General features: G+C 50.0%; 1 protein-coding gene across 3 annotated transcripts in view; it reads right to left on the reverse strand.

Annotated features, from left to right (window-relative positions):
- Positions 1 to 1,430: 1,430 nt before the first annotated feature.
- The window catches only part of Crtac1 (cartilage acidic protein 1), a 145,741-nt gene continuing 128,899 nt past the window's right edge, over positions 1,431 to 18,272 (reverse strand). Inside the window, exons 11-15 of one of the 3 annotated variants that reach the window (XM_031390360.1) lie at positions 17,733 to 17,901; positions 8,001 to 8,146; positions 7,433 to 7,475; positions 4,831 to 4,974; positions 1,431 to 1,613 (exon numbers count right to left, since the gene is read on the reverse strand). In XM_031390360.1, the coding sequence (XP_031246220.1) occupies positions 1,597 to 1,613; positions 4,831 to 4,974; positions 7,433 to 7,475; positions 8,001 to 8,146; positions 17,733 to 17,901 (519 nt within the window). In that variant the 3' untranslated portion in view covers positions 1,431 to 1,596. Of the gene's footprint in view, positions 1,614 to 3,725; positions 4,358 to 4,830; positions 4,975 to 7,432; positions 7,476 to 8,000; positions 8,147 to 17,732; positions 17,902 to 18,272 lie in introns of those variants that run through there. The other 2 variants (XM_031390357.1, XM_031390359.1) reach the window with 2 other exon arrangements.

An 18,272-nucleotide genomic window follows, 5' to 3' on the forward strand; every position in this document is an offset into this window, starting at 1 on the left:
ACTGTGTTTATGTGAGCATGTCTTGCCATATGTCAACATGGAAGAAATGTTGCCAGTGTTGTTCATCAATAAATATCCAAAGCCACTAGAGTAATGCACAGTGCACAGTAGGCCGGTAGTTGATTATCATAACTCCCTCGGGTGCAAATTACCTGGAAACTGAGAGCACACAGCTTAGGAACCCAAGCTTCAGAGTAGACAGTTTGGGGTCTAAATTACAGTGTTGGCCACTTGAGTGAACTGTCACCCTGTGCAGCACGTTTTTCTCAAGCCTCAGTTTCCTTGGTAATAGATTAGACCAGTAACATTTGCCTTTCGGGATGGAGTAAGGATTAATGCAGACATCTATGCAGTTTTTGGCATATAGTGGGCATTCTGTAAATGTTAGCTTCTCCCAGAAGATGCTCTTGTGCCTTCTTGCTTCTCATTTCTCCTCTGATGGTCTATCCTCTGACCGATCCACTGCTCCACAGTGCTGCATAAGAAGGCAGAGCTGCTGAGGGCAGAGGCCAGTGGAATCATCTGTCCTGTCAACTAGCCCTAGCTGCCTCCTCCTTCCTCCTTCCAGGATGTACCTGTTGCCAAGGAGACAACTTCAGCCCTTGGCATGTTTCTGTCTCCCTGTGGCTTGGCTACTGAGCTTACAAACGAACGGAACGAGACACCAGTGACCATGGGCAGAGAGGTAAGGGGAGGAGCTTGACTGTGTCCTCCGGACCTGGGAGCCTGGAATCTCTGGAACCCTGAGATAATGAAATGTTCTCTGCCTCCATGTGTCTAACACAGGCTGTGTTGGAGTTCTTGCTTGGTCCAGACTTCTTGGTCGGGATGTGATGCCCGAGCCCTGGGAGGGGGCCATAGCAGCCAGAGTGACTCATATTCAGACTCTTGGCCCTCGGAATGGCACCTTCCCAGAGTAGGGACTGTGGGTGATGGAAGTGCACTGGAGAAAGTGACCAGGCTGGCCTGGTGAGGGTGCTCTCTGAGTGGGTGTGGCCTGCTCTTCCTGCAGGCTTTGGTGTGACCTTGATAGGAGTGCTTCAGCTTTCAGCTCTCTGGGGACTCTGTTTCTCCCTTACCACTTAGCCCTTGCCTCTGGAGAAGGGTGAGAGACGCTGGCTTCTGCCCAAACCGGTTGGCTACCTGAATGAAGTGGGCAGGTGTGGCAGGTAAGCACGCAGGTGGGAGACAGCCAGACTGTCTGGGACGCCACCCCACCTTTGCCTATCCCAGCTGTGTGATTCTGGGGAACCATTTACCATCCCTATAATTATAGCCTTTTCCTCTAGGGATTGCTGCAGGGATTAAGCGAGTTAGTTCTTGTAAAGACTTTATGTCTTACCCAGATATGCCGAGCTCACTCACTGAATGTCATTATTGTCATTCTGAGGGGGGACATTCCTGGAGGAGGATGCATCAGACAGAATAAAAGCCATATCATTGTAGTTATTATTACTATTAAAATTGTTAAAATCATTTTGGGGCGTATTCTTGAAAAATGGGACAAAGTCTGGAAAGGAATCCACTTCTGGCTTGGCTAGAGTTGATTGTGTTATTCACCTCACCCGAAGGTATCTTCCATTTTTTAAAATTTTTTCAACTTGGAGCATAACCTAAAAAAGATGACAGGGAGCTAAGTGGGTTTATGGGACAGAAGAAAGTTGTGTGTGTGTGTGCTCAGAAGGGGACAATGAGGGCTCGGATGCCAGGAGTCTCAGGAAGAGGAAGTGGAAGGTTTGAGGGGATGGGGACGGTGGCCTCCTAAGCCTCGCTGAGGCTTGCACCCACTCACCCATGGCTGATAACACTCAGGCAGTGAAATGAAGGTCTGGAGCCAGGGGCACAGGGCTCCAACATCCTGAATGCCTGGTGAGTGGAGGGCCTGGGCTTGGGGGCAGGTGAAGTTGGGTGGGTTCAGAGTCTGCCCATCTTCCATAGAGTTTTAGCCTTGTAGTTTTCCCTCCAATATAAACATCTTGAGTGTAGGAGACTTCACCTTCTCTCTGAAGGGAACTGGTTACCCACGAGGTTCTTAATAAACACTTGCTGAATAGACACATGGATAAATGGATGTGTGGTGTTTGCGTCTCAGGTACACTAACCTGAGAACCTAGCTAGACTTTTAAGAAAGACCCTTATGGTCCCCCTCCCACCCATGGCTTTTTCCATCTAGTGGGAGGGAAGGCGATGTCTGTGGGGGTTATCAACCATGTTACCTTTACTCACTGTTACAAACCTAGAGCCCCCCCCCACTCCAGGCCCTATTGCAGAGCAGGGGCTCAGCCAATAGCTGCTGAATGAATGAACCCCATAGAAAGCCTTCTCACCCCGAGTTTGCTCTCAGCACTTAGGGAGCCTTGAACATCTCTTTTTGACTCCTCTGACCTTCCCATCAGATAGGATGAAATGGCACAGCCAGACCCTGTGGCCTGAAACTCAACATGGGGCGGGGGATCAGGCATCCTCTGAGGTTGGCATCATACTTGGTGTCCTTGGCAGGCTGTCTCGCTGTTTGTTTTTTCCTATCCCCATTTCTCACGCTGATGTGTGTGGCCAGTCAATGGAGCTCATTATCTTGTCATTTCCTACTGTCTCTGTGTTTACGACCAGTCCCCGTGGGCTCTGGTCTCTTCCTTGTCTTGCTATCTCAGATCCACTTGTGCATTTCTGAAAAGGCAATGGCTTTTGGGGTGAATGGGGTGAAAAGTCCAAGTAGTGAGTGTGCCACAGCTCACCCTTAACAAGATGGCAGGAAAGGGCTACAGGCCTGGCTCGGGGGCCAGCTGACTCTGTGACCTTGCGCAGGGTGACCTCAATCACTCCATCTCTCAGAGTCTCATGTCTGGGGCCCTTACAGATCTTTAATTCCCTGTCGATGCGCAGGGACGTTGCTGGTGGAATTGGAACGATTTTTAAGTTGTTATGTGCTTCCCAGGGAAATTGTAGCTGTTTTCATTTTAAAACTTTTCATTTAGGCTCTGGTTCCAAGTGTAAACACAGCACTAGCTACAAGGAATTCATATTTTGTGATTTATTGGGAATATTATTATGGTATCAGGAAAGGGTAGTTTTTTTGTTAAATATGTTTTTAAAAGGCTTGCTGCATTCTTAAGCATGATTTTATTATATCTTCAAGCAACTTTTTTTCCCCCATGAAGAATATATCTGTGATTTATAATAGGCCTTCACTACCAGAGCTGGTCATGAGCATATTCTGTGGTGTTACATCATCCCCAAAGAGTACTCTGGCCATGGGCGCTTCCAGGCTCCTCAGCATATTGCAAAGGCTGAGTTGTTGAGTTCTTTCTAGAAACCAGGACTGCTGGAGACTAGCCATATCTATGTCCAGTCATGCAGCGGGGAGTTGGGGAGAACAGGGGCTGTACGGATATACTGATCCAACTCTCTTGTCATTTATGGAAAGGCAATGGGGGGTCCAGAATGGAGACATTAATTCCTGGAAGGATTCTGTGCAGAGCACTGCCTGCCCCTTGCCCACTCAACGTGCCTTGCCTGGTCCTCCAAGTGTTTCCTTCACCCAACCACACGGCTGGTTCCCTTAGGTCATAACTTGTTTCCATATGCCCCCTGGTGGAAGGGTCACAGCTAATCCAACACTCCAACCAGCATGTACTTGCTCAGACACCCCTCCCCCACTAGCTAGTATCCAGCAGAGAGTTTATTGGCATAATTTCTCCAGAAAAGAGGCTGGAAGACTTAGCAAGTTCGAACTTAAGCATTTTTTATCAACAGTCCCCAAGGGCCGCCCTTTCCCTTCCCATTGCCACCACCAATCCAATAAGGCTTTCATAATCATAGGGGATCAGGTTGTACAAAGCAGCAACAGCACAGGCCAAATCAGCAGGCACATGATACATTACTGAATCAACCGAGCAGGCAACCACCCGGGAGCCATCTTTGTTAAGGGCAAAATAAGACGCTCACGGAAGATACAGAAATGACTGGACTCTCTCTTGGCTCTTCTGATGGAATGAGGGCTGGGGTAGAGGAGATACGTTTCCTTTTCTGTTTTCTCAGAAAACATGCAAAGAAAGGATTCACCAACAACTAAGGTCCCATCAGTGTCTCCCAAACTTCCCTTTTCAAAGATGGCCACCCCTGCTGTCCGTTCGAAGGAGCACATGGCAGATCTACTGGGTGTGGAGAGAGGTAGGCAGCAGGAGAGATATAGTTTTCCACAAAGGTTGTTAGATTTTTTTTTCCTTTATTGATGGGATTTAAAGTGCATATAATTGAAGGCAAAGTCCCAGGCCTAGAGAAAGATATGAGGCCTGAGAGAGAGGCTCAGAGAGTCTAAAGGCAGCCGAAGAATACCCGCCTAAAAAGGCCACTTGAGCTGAAAAAAACAAAAAAACAAAACAAAAACAAAAACAAAAACAAAAAGAAAGGGCAGGGAGGTAGAAATCAGGGAAGAGACAAAGGGTTGGTTGGGAGGAAGGAGAAGACAAACACTAATTCAGAAAGTACCTGTCAAAGGTGACCTAGAGGAGCTACTTTCTACCCCAGCTATGGAAACACCACTGGGTCGGAACACTTGCTTCAGGAACCATGAGTAGAGGGATAACGGTAAGACCAGAACACACTACCCTGGGGCCCTTCCGGTGGGACAGTAGTGACAGGGCCTCTCCAAGCCTGGCATGGCCTCCTCTGGAGAACTAATGTGAATCTAGGAGCATCTATCAATCCAGGGGGATGCAAGGGCGAATGCCTGTGGCTTGGAGCCCACTCAGAGCCACCCATCCCTCCCTGCCAGTCCCTAGCACAAGGTATGTGTCTTTTGCTACTGAACGTGGCCAGGGTTTCACTTACCCACACAGGCTGTGCCGTCTTCATTGGGTTCATAGCCACGATTGCATCTTTTATTGGTCCGGCACCTGTAGCTTCCATAGGTGTTGACACACACGGGTTTGTCTCGAGGGCATACAAATGGGAACTGGATGCATTCATTGGTGTCTGCAAGGCAAGGGGACCACTCACCAGGGACGTGTGGGCAGTGTGTCCTAGCTTAGGGTCTGTCTGCCCCCTGATCTGTGGCCCTGGGCATGTCCCTTGCTGGGCCTCTCTCTCTCTACTTCAGTGCCCTTGGACAGCTTCACTTGTCCTGAACCTGTGCATATTGGGAGAGCTCAGGCTTGGTCCTAGGTCTCTTCTATACATGACACTTTCTCTAGATAAACTCTTTATACATGGATGGATGTAAACTTCCTGCCTTCAGCCATAACCTCTCCTTTGGGCTCCAAGCTCACGAATCCAATAACCAATGACCTAGAAGGCAGTTCTCCCTGGATGTCTAATCCACACCTCAGACTGATCATTTCCAAAATGGAACTCTGATTTCCCTCAGCCCTTAAGCCTCTTCTGCCCTGTTTCCATCTTCCACAGTTCCATCCATCCTGCCACCAGCTGCTCAGCCTCACCAGCAGAAATCAGAGTCATTTCCAGATCCCCCCTTTCCTCATCCCAGGGTGCAATCCCACAGTGTGGGGGGGTCCTATCCACTCTGCCCCACGTCTCAACCTGTCTGCCTTCCTCACTCTGCCACCACCCTATACCCAGCCCCCACGGTCTCTTGCCTGGATTTCTGCAGCAGCTGCCTTACTGGCCTCCTGGCTTCCATGTTCCTCTCCAGCCTGCAATTCAGCAGCCAGAGTGATCTTTTAAAGATGTGACTCACACTAGGACACTCTCTTGTTTAGCTTCTGAGGGTCTAAGATTAAAGTCCAGACTCCTTCCTAGAGCCTCGAACCCCTCCTTCAACTACGATGTCTGCCGTATCTCAATCGTAAGGGCGCCTGTGACATGCAGTCTCACGACAACCTCACGCCCTTTGCCTTTGTTCTTCCTCTGACAGGAAAGCTCTCCCACCAGCTCTTCCTAGGGCTGGTCTATCTATTCCTTGAGGTCTTAGCTTAAACGTCCTTTCACCAGTGGTACTTTCTGATCTCTCTGCTGAGTCCCCAGAGAGCATCTTGCTAACAGGGTTCTTAACCTATTTTCTCATGCCGTGTAATCCTGTGTTTGAGGTCTGACCCTCTCTACTGGGATGCAAAGGTAAGATAAGACACTTGGCTGCATCCTCAGAGCCAGAAGCGGTGCTTAGTATCATGTAGGAGGTCGGTTGTGTGACAGAAAGGAGTACTGTGCTAGGTCTGGGGTCTCAAAGGGTCCTCTCCGCATGTAGAGAAGGAACCGAGGTCTTCTGTCCATGTGACCAGGATGAGGAGACGGACTGTATGGGAGAGTCATGTCTTCCTCTGTCACCCTAACGCCTAATTTTTATATTTCCTCATTTTGCTCTCCTATGCCCGGGCAGCATCCTCCATGGTTACACTGCCTCCCCTTTCTGTGGCTGTTCTACACATCATAACATCCCTCTGGTCCCAGACTGACCTCGGTTTCTCTAGGCTGCCTTCTGGGATCTGTCCCAGATAGTTTAACGCCTCTCTTGGTGCCACCCTGCTCATTCCATCCCTGGTCCCACATATGGCTGTCAGCGGTTCATACGTGGGCTGCCCTATTGCCTTGGAGCTCCACAATAGTGGGACCCTGTCTAGTGTTCTCTGGGTCGAAGGAAGAAAGAATCCTTGTCCTAAGTCCTCATTGCAAATCATCAGGATGTAAGGCTTTTGGGTAAGATCTTCTGGATGCTGGACTGCTAGAGTATCTCCTTCATTGCATATTGGGAGGCTTTAGAAAGTCATGAGGGGCTGGAGAGATGGCTCAGCAGTTAAGAACACTGGCTGAGTTCAATTCCCAGTAACCACATGGTGGCTCACAAGCATCTGTAATGGGATCTGATGCCCTCTTTGGGTGTGTCTGAACACAGCTACAGTGTACTCATATAAATGAAATAAATACATCTTAAACATTAAAAAAGAAAGTCGTGAGACCCTTGCTGAGCTGGCATCTGGCAGCTATGAGCCTCTCCTGTGCTGGACCAGGCTGCAGTACCCTGTCTGCACCGAGATCGCACTCAAGCCCTGTTGTGCCCAAATGCCTTCCTCGATCAGCTCCCCATCCGTCTCGCTCCTGCTCCTCACTGGCTGCTCCCCAGGCTGGCCGTGGGATGTTTCTGCTTTGCCTTGGCCAGGGTGGAGCTTAGCCGTCAGGGTCCCAGTGTCTGTGTGACAATGTGTGCCATCCCCAGGTTCGTTCTGATATTTGTGGCAGGCAGGCCCTGCCAATGCCCAGCAGTGAACTGAATCAGCCTGCAGTTGCTAATGTCACTTTCACCTTGGTGAGTCATTGCATCACTGTCTTGGCATCTGGAGCCCCAAGGACCGATGGCACCTTCCTCTCCCTATCTTTCTAACCCCTGTCTGCGTCTTGGGCCTTGGCAGGTCAGGTTGACCATCCCCAGGAAGATCCCAGCCTCTGCCCCGTCCTCCTCTGGTGCCTATAGGTAACTCACCCATGCAATGGCCATTGTCCTGCTGGGAGAATCCTTGGCCGCACTGCAAGGTGGGCAGAAGCAGAGACACTTGTGAGTTGAGAGGCCTCATCTCAGTCCCCTCCTGGTCACAGTAACAGAGTAGCTGTCACCCTGATTGCAGCTCCAGAGGTGCTCTTAGTCTGGGCCTGAGGGGAGCCCCTCCCTCTTATTCTAGCCTTGAGCTAAGAACGGAGAGAGATGGTGTGGGTCGGGGAAAGCAGAACAGATGTAAGCCACACTCTCCCTGTAATTGAGATCTATGTACCTCAGACAAACATGAAACTGGACCAAAGCTGAACCCTCAAAAATCTCCAGAACTCTGGTGTACGGTTTGAGCCTCATCCAAGGACAAGAGGAGGCCTCTTCAGGTATTCAGAAAAGACCGAAACTAGGAATCAGTTCTCAACACAGTGCACAACTGGAACCTCTATTACTCTGTTATTCTAGAGGGCAAGTCCACAGCTTTACCCCTAGGATCATGGGTGATGCTTGCTTTTTTGTTTGCTTGTTTTTTGTTTAACTATGCGGCTCAGAGGCTTTGGCCCACCTCTAGTGGGGCTGTGTTCTGAAGTTTGCCCTCATCCCGGGGGTAGAGGATCTCCAACACCGAGTTCATCTCCTTGCTGGCCACACTTCGGCTCACCATCTTGCCATCTGGCCACGTCACCTCCACGCTGCTGGCTTCATCCCGTCCTGTGGGAGGAAGGAGAGGGGTCAGGAGCATAGGAGAGAGGGCCTCTTGGAGTACCCACATAACTGTGTTAACAAAGGTAGTAACTGATGACACACTCTCCTAAGGACTGTGGGCATGAGTGAGAAGCCTCCTCCTTGGGGCCATTCTGTCCAGTCGACCATTCTTTAGCGATGGGAAAGCCCAATGTCTGCCCTGTTCAGTGCACTAGTCACTGGCCATGTGCTGGATGAGAGTGACTGAGTTTAGCATTTTACTTAATTTAAATTTACATCTCAACTGCCACACAATGCTCGTGGCTACCATACTACAGCATTCTAGGCAACAGAACAGGCACCAGGAGGTTAAATTTGGGGAGCTGTATGGCTTGGTGAGAAGCAGGCTGATTTCAGAACCAGGGGTTCACATCTTGGCTCTGTCACTTGCTTGGTATGCTGAAAGAACATGATGGGGGAGCAGGTGGCTGGGAGTCCTGGGGACAAATCCTAGCTCTCCAGCCAACTCGGGTGACCTTCTGAGCACATTTCTATTTCTGGAGCTCTGCTAGAGCCAAGCCCCTTTCCTGTCACTGGGAAAGTCTCCTCATAGGTTTTCCTGTCCATCTGGGAGGCGGGCAAACAGACAAAGAAATAAATCATGGCGCATATAGAAACGCTTTGTGAAGAAAGGACAAGGAGTCATGGGGGGGAGGCAGATCCTGTTCAGGGGTCAGGGTCAAACCCCCGGGGAGGAGGCACTTGAGCTGTGCTGTAAGTAAAGACCCAGGAAAGATAGGGGTTGAGGGCGCCTAAGGAAGGCCTCTGCGGGTCCGAGCCATTTACAAGGATACCTGTGAAGCTCAGACAATGTCCCTTGTGATCCATCACATACATCCCTACAGCAGCATGCTGTATCTACACATCAGGAAGCAGGTTAGGAAGGTTGGTCCGGTGTTCAGGCATTGCCAAGGTCCGCTCAGCTCCTGCATCAGGAAGTGGGCTAGCCCTGTGGCAAGATCTGGCTAATGGTGATGACCTAGGGGTTGATCAGTTGCACCTGCCAGTCTTTCTCACATTGTAAGGGAAGGCAGGCAGTGCCCAGCACACCTCTGAAAGAGTGGAGGGACAGTCATGGGAGGGACTCAGAGGACAAGGTTGGCACCTATATCCTGGCTTCTCCCACAGATCCCCGGGTTGGGGAGGGGATGTTGGATGGCTCATGCTTCTGTTCTAGGTTTTGCTTCATTTAGATCAGTGGTTTTCAACCGTTCTAATGCTGTGACCCTTTAATACAGTTCCTCATGGGGTGGCTACCCCAAACATAAAATTATTTTCTGTGCTACTTCACAACTGTAGTTTTCTTACTATCATGAATTGCAGTGAAAATACCTGTGAAAGGGCCCTTCAACCTCAGAGGGGTCAGAACCCACAGGTTGAGAACCCCCTATCTAGTCCGGGGCAGCTTCTCTGCAGGCCATGTGCTATCTATACAACTCCCAGAGCGGGGCTGGAAAAGGACCTGAAGAAGTATAATTCTTCTGTTTTAAAACAGAAGAATTCGTGAGGCACATGAAATTTGGCATTTTTAGGGTGTGCAAGTGCCCAAATTAAGTGGCATATTTGAAAAGCAAACATTTTCTTTCTTTCTTTTTTTTTTTAAAGGAGACAAAAGCAAGTGTTTCTCACCTAAGCCAACAGAACAGCTCCATGAATACATTTTACAGCCTGACTGAAGACACAAATAACTCAAAAGAGTTGAGGAATATTCATAGACTCAAATTTGCAGCCCCCACGGGGCATGTGGCTGTAGACCAGGTCCTCTCCCTGCGTGCACTGGGGAGGGCTGTTGGGTAAGTAAGCAAACCACCCTTTTCCAGCCTCGGCTTATTTGTCTGAAACTTGGGGGTGCTGGCTCACAGCCCCTCCGCCCTGGGCAGCACAGCCTCTCTTCCCTGGATCAAGAACAGCGCCCCACTGACTACATATCACCCTTGGTATTCTGGTCAGCATCATTTCTCGGACCAGACCCGCTTCATGGTGTCAACATATCAGCTCCTCACACCTTCACACATCTTCATCATAGAGACTAGAACACTGACACTTGGAGAGGCTGGGGAAATCACCCAGTCACCCACCCAAGGCCTGTGTGACCCCTTGTTGTACTACTGCCCCTACCCAGAGACCATCATATATCAAAGGTCGAGTAGGGATCTAGGATTCAGCCTTGAATGGAAAGGACCCAGGCAAGCTGGAGGGAGCAGGGAGCAAGGATCACAATGTGAGGAAGGTGTTGCAACAGGACTGGTGATGCTCGGTGAGAGCGGCGGGCCCTTTCATGTGGTCAGAGACAGAAGAAAAGCGTTCAAAGACAGGGAGCAGCGTGGTAAGGACAGGGGTGTGTAAGGGCGAGTTGTGTCTGGAGATGCAAAAGTTCAAAGTTGGGGGAAGCAGGGTGGAAGGATGTTATTGGGTGGGGGTGGGGGTGGGAACCTAGGGAGGAACTCTGAAACTCTTGCACTTGCAAGGTAGGTGTTTCGTGTCCATTTTCTGGATTTAGACACCAAGGCTTGGCAAGGTAGGAAGTGACTTGGGAATATCTGAGCCAGGACTGGAACCCAGGCTCGGTCGTCGGACAGGCAGTGGATCCCTCACCCTAGGCTGCTGTTCAGGCATTTCCAGGGTTCCGGAAGCCGGAGGACCAGGCTCCTGGCCTCTGAGGCAGGCACTCTACTGGGTCTATGTGCAGGGAGGGGTCTGCCTAGGAGGTACCATTACCCAGCAGAGACATAGGTCAGGCGCAGCAGGGAGTTGCCTCTGGCAGCTTTGAAAGGACAAAGGCCAGGGAGCCACGTAGAATTGTGCTCTTCGGAATTACAAGCAAAACAGATGGTGGGAATACAGTCGGTGGAATATTTTTGCACTTTAATAAAGGCATTTTTATGTGGGCCACTGAATTTTCTTTCCCTAAATGAGCACCAGCCGGCTTGGAGGCAGCTTTGAGTCACTTACAAACAATTAACGGAAAGGAAGGTGCGGTGGAGGGGGATGGGGTGGGATGGTATCAGTGCGTGGGGTTGGGAGATCTTGAGTGGGCGACCACAGTGGGGCCAAGTGGGTTGGCGGGACTTGTTTTTATTTGCTGGGTTTGGCTGTGCACTGGTTCAGCCTACTGGCAGTCAGGAAATGCAGAGGCAGCCCTGTTGGGGGCTGGGTGGGCAGTAGTCAACCTATAAACAGGAAGGCTTATTTATGAAGCCGGCAGGTGGTCTGCACCCAGGACTAGCAGCGACAAGCTGGGGGGCGGGTGCAGCTGGGCAGGAACTGCTGAATGTGGTTAGGATTCTCTGGAGTGAGGTCCCTGGAGTGACAGCAGGGTCGGCTGAGGAGGAACGAGACCCATAATGCCCTGCATAGCTGAATGGGTCTCCAGGGGACCCCTAGAGATCAAGGCTAAGAAAGGTCCCAGAGGTTTTTTTTTTTTTTAAACTGTCTGATGCAGCACAACTCAGGTATTCTAGGGAGGGAGGTAAGGTTTCATGTAAAGTCCGAGTCTGCTGTTCTTATGTTCCTGCACAGGCCCAGTAAGGCCTGGAGCATTCAGAGAAGCAATAGCAGGCAGGTGTGCCTGAGCAAGTGCGGCCTCCGGGAGTCTGACCCAGCGGCCTGTGTGGACCGGAAGTGCTAAGGTTGTATGCCTTCCTGGGTACTCACCTCTGTGCTCAACCACCACCTGCTCACTGTTGGTATTCTGTCTAAATTCCACCCCCACAGTTCCTGGCAGCAGCCAGGTATGCTCCTCCCAACTGTTACCTGGCAATGGCCAGGTAGGCCTGGCCCTATAAAAGGGGCTGCTTGCCCCCACTCTTATTCCTTCTTCTCTACCTTGCCTCTTGCCCCTTTGTTGCCCCTCTCTTCCCATTCTCTTCCCCCGTCTCTCCACGGGGGTCATGGTGGTCTCCTACTTCTCTGCTCTCTCCTTCTCTCTGCCTCTGCTACCTTCTTAACTCCCCTTCCCATGCCCTAAATAAACTCCAGTCTATACTATACCAGTGTGTGTGTGTCTGGCCCCTCAGGGGGAAGGGATGCCTCGGCACAGGCCACCGAGGCACCCCCTTCTCCTACATCTCGCCAAAACATATCCTTATAGCTCTTTCTCTTTTTATGATCACAACATTGGTGCCTTGTTACTTGGATTTTGAAACTCTGCAGATTTGTACTCACCACATAAGAAAGGAGCAGCAGAGAGGGATTCAGGAGTGAGGACCATCAGGGAGCAGGGTTGCTTAGGCCGGGCCAGAACTGGGTGCCTACTGTCGGGAGGGCCTCGTGCAGATCTCCTCTCCAGATCCGGCCCCTGGACACAGCCTCACCCCCTACTCCACTTCTCAGCCATACAGAACCCCAGGGCAGGCCTTTCTGGAAAACACCTTCTAGTCAGTCCCCTTCTCACCCACCAACTGCTCAGAACTGGAAACAACCTAGCTGCCCATCAACAGGGGACTTGGTAAATAAATTATGAATGCTGCCTCACAGTTCGATACTCTGAGGCACTGGAGGAAAATAAAAGAAACACATAGACTTGGAGGGACAGCCAGGCTCTCATTGTTCAGGGCTGTAAAAAAGCAAGTGGATAAAGTACTGTCTTTTTTTTTTTTTCTAAAAGACCACCACACCTAAGTAGTATGTATATTTATATGTGTGCCCCTGTGTACACTGCATGGGAGAAAGGCTTATTTGAAGCGTGGCCTCACATTTGAAAACTGCTGTTGTTTCTTTGCCCACCCACGCCTAACCCTCTTTTCTTTCTTGGCATTTTCTTTCTTTGTAGCACCTAATGCGATCTTAACATGGTCTATTTCACCTACTTATTCTGTTCATCATGTATTCCGTGCTTTTCATCTGCCCACTAGCATACAGGGGTTTTCAAGGCAAGGCTCTTGATGTAGTTACTGCTGGGCGCCTAGTAGGTGTTCAGCGCACATGAGCGGAATGAAGGATCAAACGGGGCTGGGGTGAAGGAGGACATGTTTATGGTTTTTACTTGATATTCCAAGCACTGTGATGAGATTGGGGGTGATTTTTACTTCTTTTTATGATTTGTTGTATTGTCTCATTTCCCTATAATCAATACACATTGTTCTCACAATCAAGAGAAAATTTTTAAGAGGCCTCTAAGAATGAGTGTTGTGGGGGATGCTGCCCCTGCACACTGACTCTCGCCACAGTGCTGCCTCTGGCTTTCCTGGATATGACAGGACACCCTTCTGTCTACTACGGCCTGCCCACCCCCTCTCCGGAGACCCCATGGAGCTTGGCCCAGCCCCCACTTTCCAGGCTCTGCTCCTATCCCTCCAACTGAATTTTCCCACCACTGGGCCTTGGTTCAAGCTAGCCTGGCCTCTGGAATGCTCTCAGCCCTGCCCCTGCCTTCTAAGTTTCTTGCTAGGTAACCCTCCCCCACCCCCCCTACCCAGTCCAGTCTTCTCCTTGGCAAAACTCCAAGTCAGCACAGGGTGACTGGCTTTACCCAGCAGACCAGAGCGTTTCTTCCTGCCTCTCTCCCCAAGTCTTTGCCTTTCTTTCATTCTGCTTCTGCTCTATTTCTTCTCCCTTGTTCATTTCCTCTGTCATTCCCAACACCTGGTTTTCCCACCGTCTCCCTCCCTGCCCGCTCTGCCCTCTTGCTGGCTTCCCCATCATTCAGCGAGGACAACTCTGTGCTCAGCCCATAAAGAACCTATTGGAATCCTAAGGGGCCTGAAGAGGCAGGGGTGGAGCTGGCCTGCCCCACTGTTCAGGCTTCTGGTGGCTGCTCTGACGCCCGAGACTGACCTCAGGCAACTAACAAGAGTAGGGTCCGTCTGAGAACGGAGCCCCGCAAAAGAGGAGCCTGGTAGGGGTAGGATGTGGGACCCTTGCAGCAATTTGGTTTAAACCAACAGCACATCCCATTCTTTGCACAGTATCAAGGGCTGGCATGGGGTGGGGTGGGGGCAGTCAGATGCAGTGTGTGTAGCCCTAAGCATGGGTGGTAGATGATTCCTGAGCACTCTGGATCTCACCAAATGATCCTGTGAGCTGTCTAATCAAGAAAGCAGGCTCTAATGGTGATGACAGATTCTGGACAGAGAAAGGACCCAGGGAGGGCTCTAATACACATCTTAAAATACCAGAGACCGTCTATAGGATGTGAGGCCAGACAGTTGCAGCTCAGCTCCTGTCTCTCTGCTGGTTTATTCTGGGAGCCTCGATTTCTTTTTCTGTTCAATGGAGCGGGGCTGACATCTAGCTTGATAAACATTTCACCTTTGAGACGGCAGCCACCTTGGTGCTTGAATGGCCTTCTGGGATACCCAAAGGCTGAGGAGATATACATGTCAGGAAGAAAGAGGCAGAGAAGACACAGGGGGCGGAGCCACTGAGCCCAGCAACTCAATGTCTAAGGAGCGGTGAACTGGGTCAGTGCATTCAGCGAGAACTGAGGTTACTCAGTTTTCTGGCCTGTAAAGTGTAGACTATGGCTCATAACTCATCAGATTCCCAAGAGAACTGATGAAGAATTCAGGCAAAGCCCTGCACATGTGGAACACTCTGTAGGTGTCAGCTACTGTTAGTTTGCAAGAGGGAGGACTCCATGTCTAAAAGTCAGCTTGTACCTTTAGGGCCAGCTTAGCAAATGGCTGCCTCAGGAGTGACAGATGCCCCAGGCTCAGGCTAACCCATCCAAGCGCAATAGCCCGGGAACATGCTCATATAACCAGGCCTTGGGTCCCCTAAATATTTATTGCTTCTTTCTCAGACTACATAAATATTATGTGTTCTCTATAAAAGCCAGAATGCACACACATATACTAGAACATATGGTAGAAAAATACAAACCACATTTTCTGGCAGGCCTGGGTTTGAATCCCAGCTCTGTCATCATGGGCAGTCTTCCTCTAGTGGTTTCCTCACTTGCAAGATGGAGATAATAATGCCCACCAGGGATACTCATGAGGACCAAATCATGAGAACTGAGTGCCCTGCACTGTGCCCAGAACAGGTGGCAGTCCCTGTAGTGATCTAGCCACCCAGACAGAGGCAACTGCTTCCGCTTTTGACATTTCCTTTCTGTGCACATACGATGTGTGCCTAATATTAATGCTGGCATATACTTATCGATTAGCGAACATGTTGTCTAATCTTTTTATATTAAGATCATATCACTTCACGAGGTGCCAACACATGGGAAAGCATCTGGTTAGCACCTGGGAATCTTCAACTCAAATCTTTAACTCACGGCTTGCCCCTTCCCCAGTGCCCCCCAGTCTTTGGCCCATTAATTGTAATCCCTGCATCCTCCCTGTGGAATTTTCACATCTTTCTCTAACCTCCGGCCTTTTAAAAAACGCTTTATTTTGAAATAACCAGAGACACAGCAGGTGGTTAAGGTAGCCCAGAGGGGTTTGTAGACACAGTTGCCCCCGTGGTTATGGCTTGCTTTATGATTGTTATCATATGGAAATCAGGGCTTTGCCACGGGAACAGGTGTGTGGACAGTTCTGTCATGATGGCACATGAGATTCATGTAGCCACTGTCACTGAGACATCCACTGCCCATTATTGCGGAGATGCCCCATGTGTACATCTGCCCATCAGCCTCTCTTTACTGGGAGCTGTCTGTCTTCAGTTCTACCACCTCGTCATTTGGGAAGGTGACTTTGGAGGTAAGACCCCTTCACTCAGCAGACAGTTCTTACAGCTGGCTTCACCAGTGTACCACACAGCAAGCTGAACCACGAGCTGTTAACCATTAACCATAGGACACCTGCACTGTTTCTGTTTCTGTTTTGTTATTTGAGACAGGGCTCCTCTATGTAGCCCTGGCTGGTCTGGAACTTGATCTGCAGACCAGGGTGGCCTAGAACTCAGAGATCCACCTGCCTCTGCCTCCCAAGTGCTGGAATTAAAGGCGTGCACCACCAACCCCAGACATTGTTTTTGATTTTTGTCTCACAAACATACTACTACTGAATAACAGCGCAGAGATCTCTGTGTGACTAATTTGTCATTCTTCTGTGATTCACAGTTAGGGATATTATAAGCTGTCCTCCTGTTGGCAATGGCATTTGTAACTTTTTGATGTGAAAACCAAGAGATATTCAATTAGAAGTTGAACCTAGGACCTTGAATGTGTTTTTTTTCCTGGTCCAGTAATATACATCATGGTCCTCCCTTGGGACATTGGGCAGTGGTGGATGGTCATGAATGGAACAGCTGACAATCTGCAGTACACCATGCTGCTAACTGAGGACATGTCTTCGGTATGCTGAGCAACTCAATGCCTTTCCAACTTAAGATCTTTTAACTTACCTTGGCATGGAACCCCAGTGTAGGTTAAGGAGCATCTGTAACAGCTGGGGCAAACCTAACAGTTTTTATTATTTCAAAAGAATCTATCAAACGGGCCAGTGAGATGGCTCAGCAGGTAGAGGAACTTGCCATGCAAGCCCAGTGACCTGAGTTCAATTCCCTGGGACCCACATAAAGGTGGAAGCTGACTCCACAAGAGTTGTGCTGAGTACCACATGCATGGATGTCCACCCCCTACCACTAAGAAATTCAAAACTAAAAATATGATCCACAGAAGCGTTTTTTAGAATGGGAGCTTATGTATACCCCACAGCTGCATCAGAGCCAGTTCCTCCTGTGCCTGGAAGCTGCCAAGCACCTTGCAGCATGATGTTGGGGCTGTTCTAAATGCTGTGTAGTAAGAGCTCAGTAGCTCCAGGAGTATGCTGTTGACTGCTTCGGTGATCTATGGAGACCCCTGCTTTTAGACATATAAAAGAATGTGTTTTTTTTTTTTTTTTTAAGAATCCCATCCTCCATCAAGATCCACCTTTCACCTCTTAAAGTGACTTTATGCCCATTGAAAACTCAAGATTCGGCCTGGAGAGAGAGATGGCTCAGCGGTTAAGAGCATAGGCTCCTCTTCCAAAGGTCCTGAGTTCAATTCCCAGCAACCACATGGTGGCTCACAACCATCTGTAATAGGGTCTGATGCCCTCCTCTGGTGTGTCTGAAGAGAGCAATGGTGTACTCATATAAATAAATAAACAAACAAACAAACAAATAAATCTTTAAGAAATAAATGAATAAATCTTTCAGGAAAAAAAATAAAAAGAGAAAACTCAAGACTCTAAGCCTTCCAGCCGAGGAAGACAGCAGACTTTGGGCAGCACCTTAAGGACTGCACTGGCTCCTGGGGGTTTTTGGGGTTGGGGCAGACAGCCGCTCTGGACATATTTGGTGGAGTTCAGTGTGTGGATAGAGCTATGGTCTGGGCAGGATTAAGAATGGAGAATTAAGTACTCTGACCGCTAGGTGAGCTAACTCCACAGAGGCCCTAGGTTGGGGGCTCCTGCTTTCCCCTCCTCCCTTCCTCTCTCTTGGGCGCAGGCTCACCACAGGACGGAGGTGGCTGCCTTTACAGTGGGCACCCACTGTGCTGCCACAGAGAAGTCACATCCCGAATCCTAGGGCTGAGGTGTGTGTGACCCTGAATCACACAGCACCCAGTAAGGCTTAGTTGGAGAATCTGCTACTGTTGCCATGGGCCCCCACTCACCCAGGCCAAAATGTGCCACAGGCTCCATTTCACACAGGTAGCCAGAACCCCCATCAATGATCCGTAGGTGCGCCCCACTCTTCTTGGTGTAGAGTACAACCTTGGCGCCCCTGGCAAAGGCCCCGAACCGGGTGCGAGGTACCACACGCAACCAGTTGTTGCTGAAGCCCTGGAGGGAGGAAGGTGGCAGGCGTCAGCCAGGGTGGCATAGAGCAGCGAGGCAGGAATGCTGGGAAGGATGTAAGGAGAGGAGGAAGGGGGACGAGGAGATGGGGAAGAGGAACGTGGGCAAAGCTTGCGGCGGGGAGGAGGAAAAGCCAGGAAACTGTAGGGCAAGGTTTGGGGCCAAGTTCCCAAGGCAAAGTCAGAGGGAGAGCAAGGGGTTCTCTTGGAAGTGGTCCTTCCAGCTGGGAACTTAAGTGCTTCCAGGTCCTAGGTTCTCCATCATGCTGGCCAGCGAGTCCAGGTTCCTGTGCCCTAATGCACACGTGGGTCTCTGTGAGCACAACCAGGCTGGGAGCTAAAGGGCCTGAGGTCAGT

The sequence above is a fragment of the Mastomys coucha genome, unplaced genomic scaffold, assembly GCF_008632895.1.
Source record: "Mastomys coucha isolate ucsf_1 unplaced genomic scaffold, UCSF_Mcou_1 pScaffold21, whole genome shotgun sequence".
Classification (NCBI taxonomy): domain Eukaryota; kingdom Metazoa; phylum Chordata; class Mammalia; order Rodentia; family Muridae; genus Mastomys; species Mastomys coucha.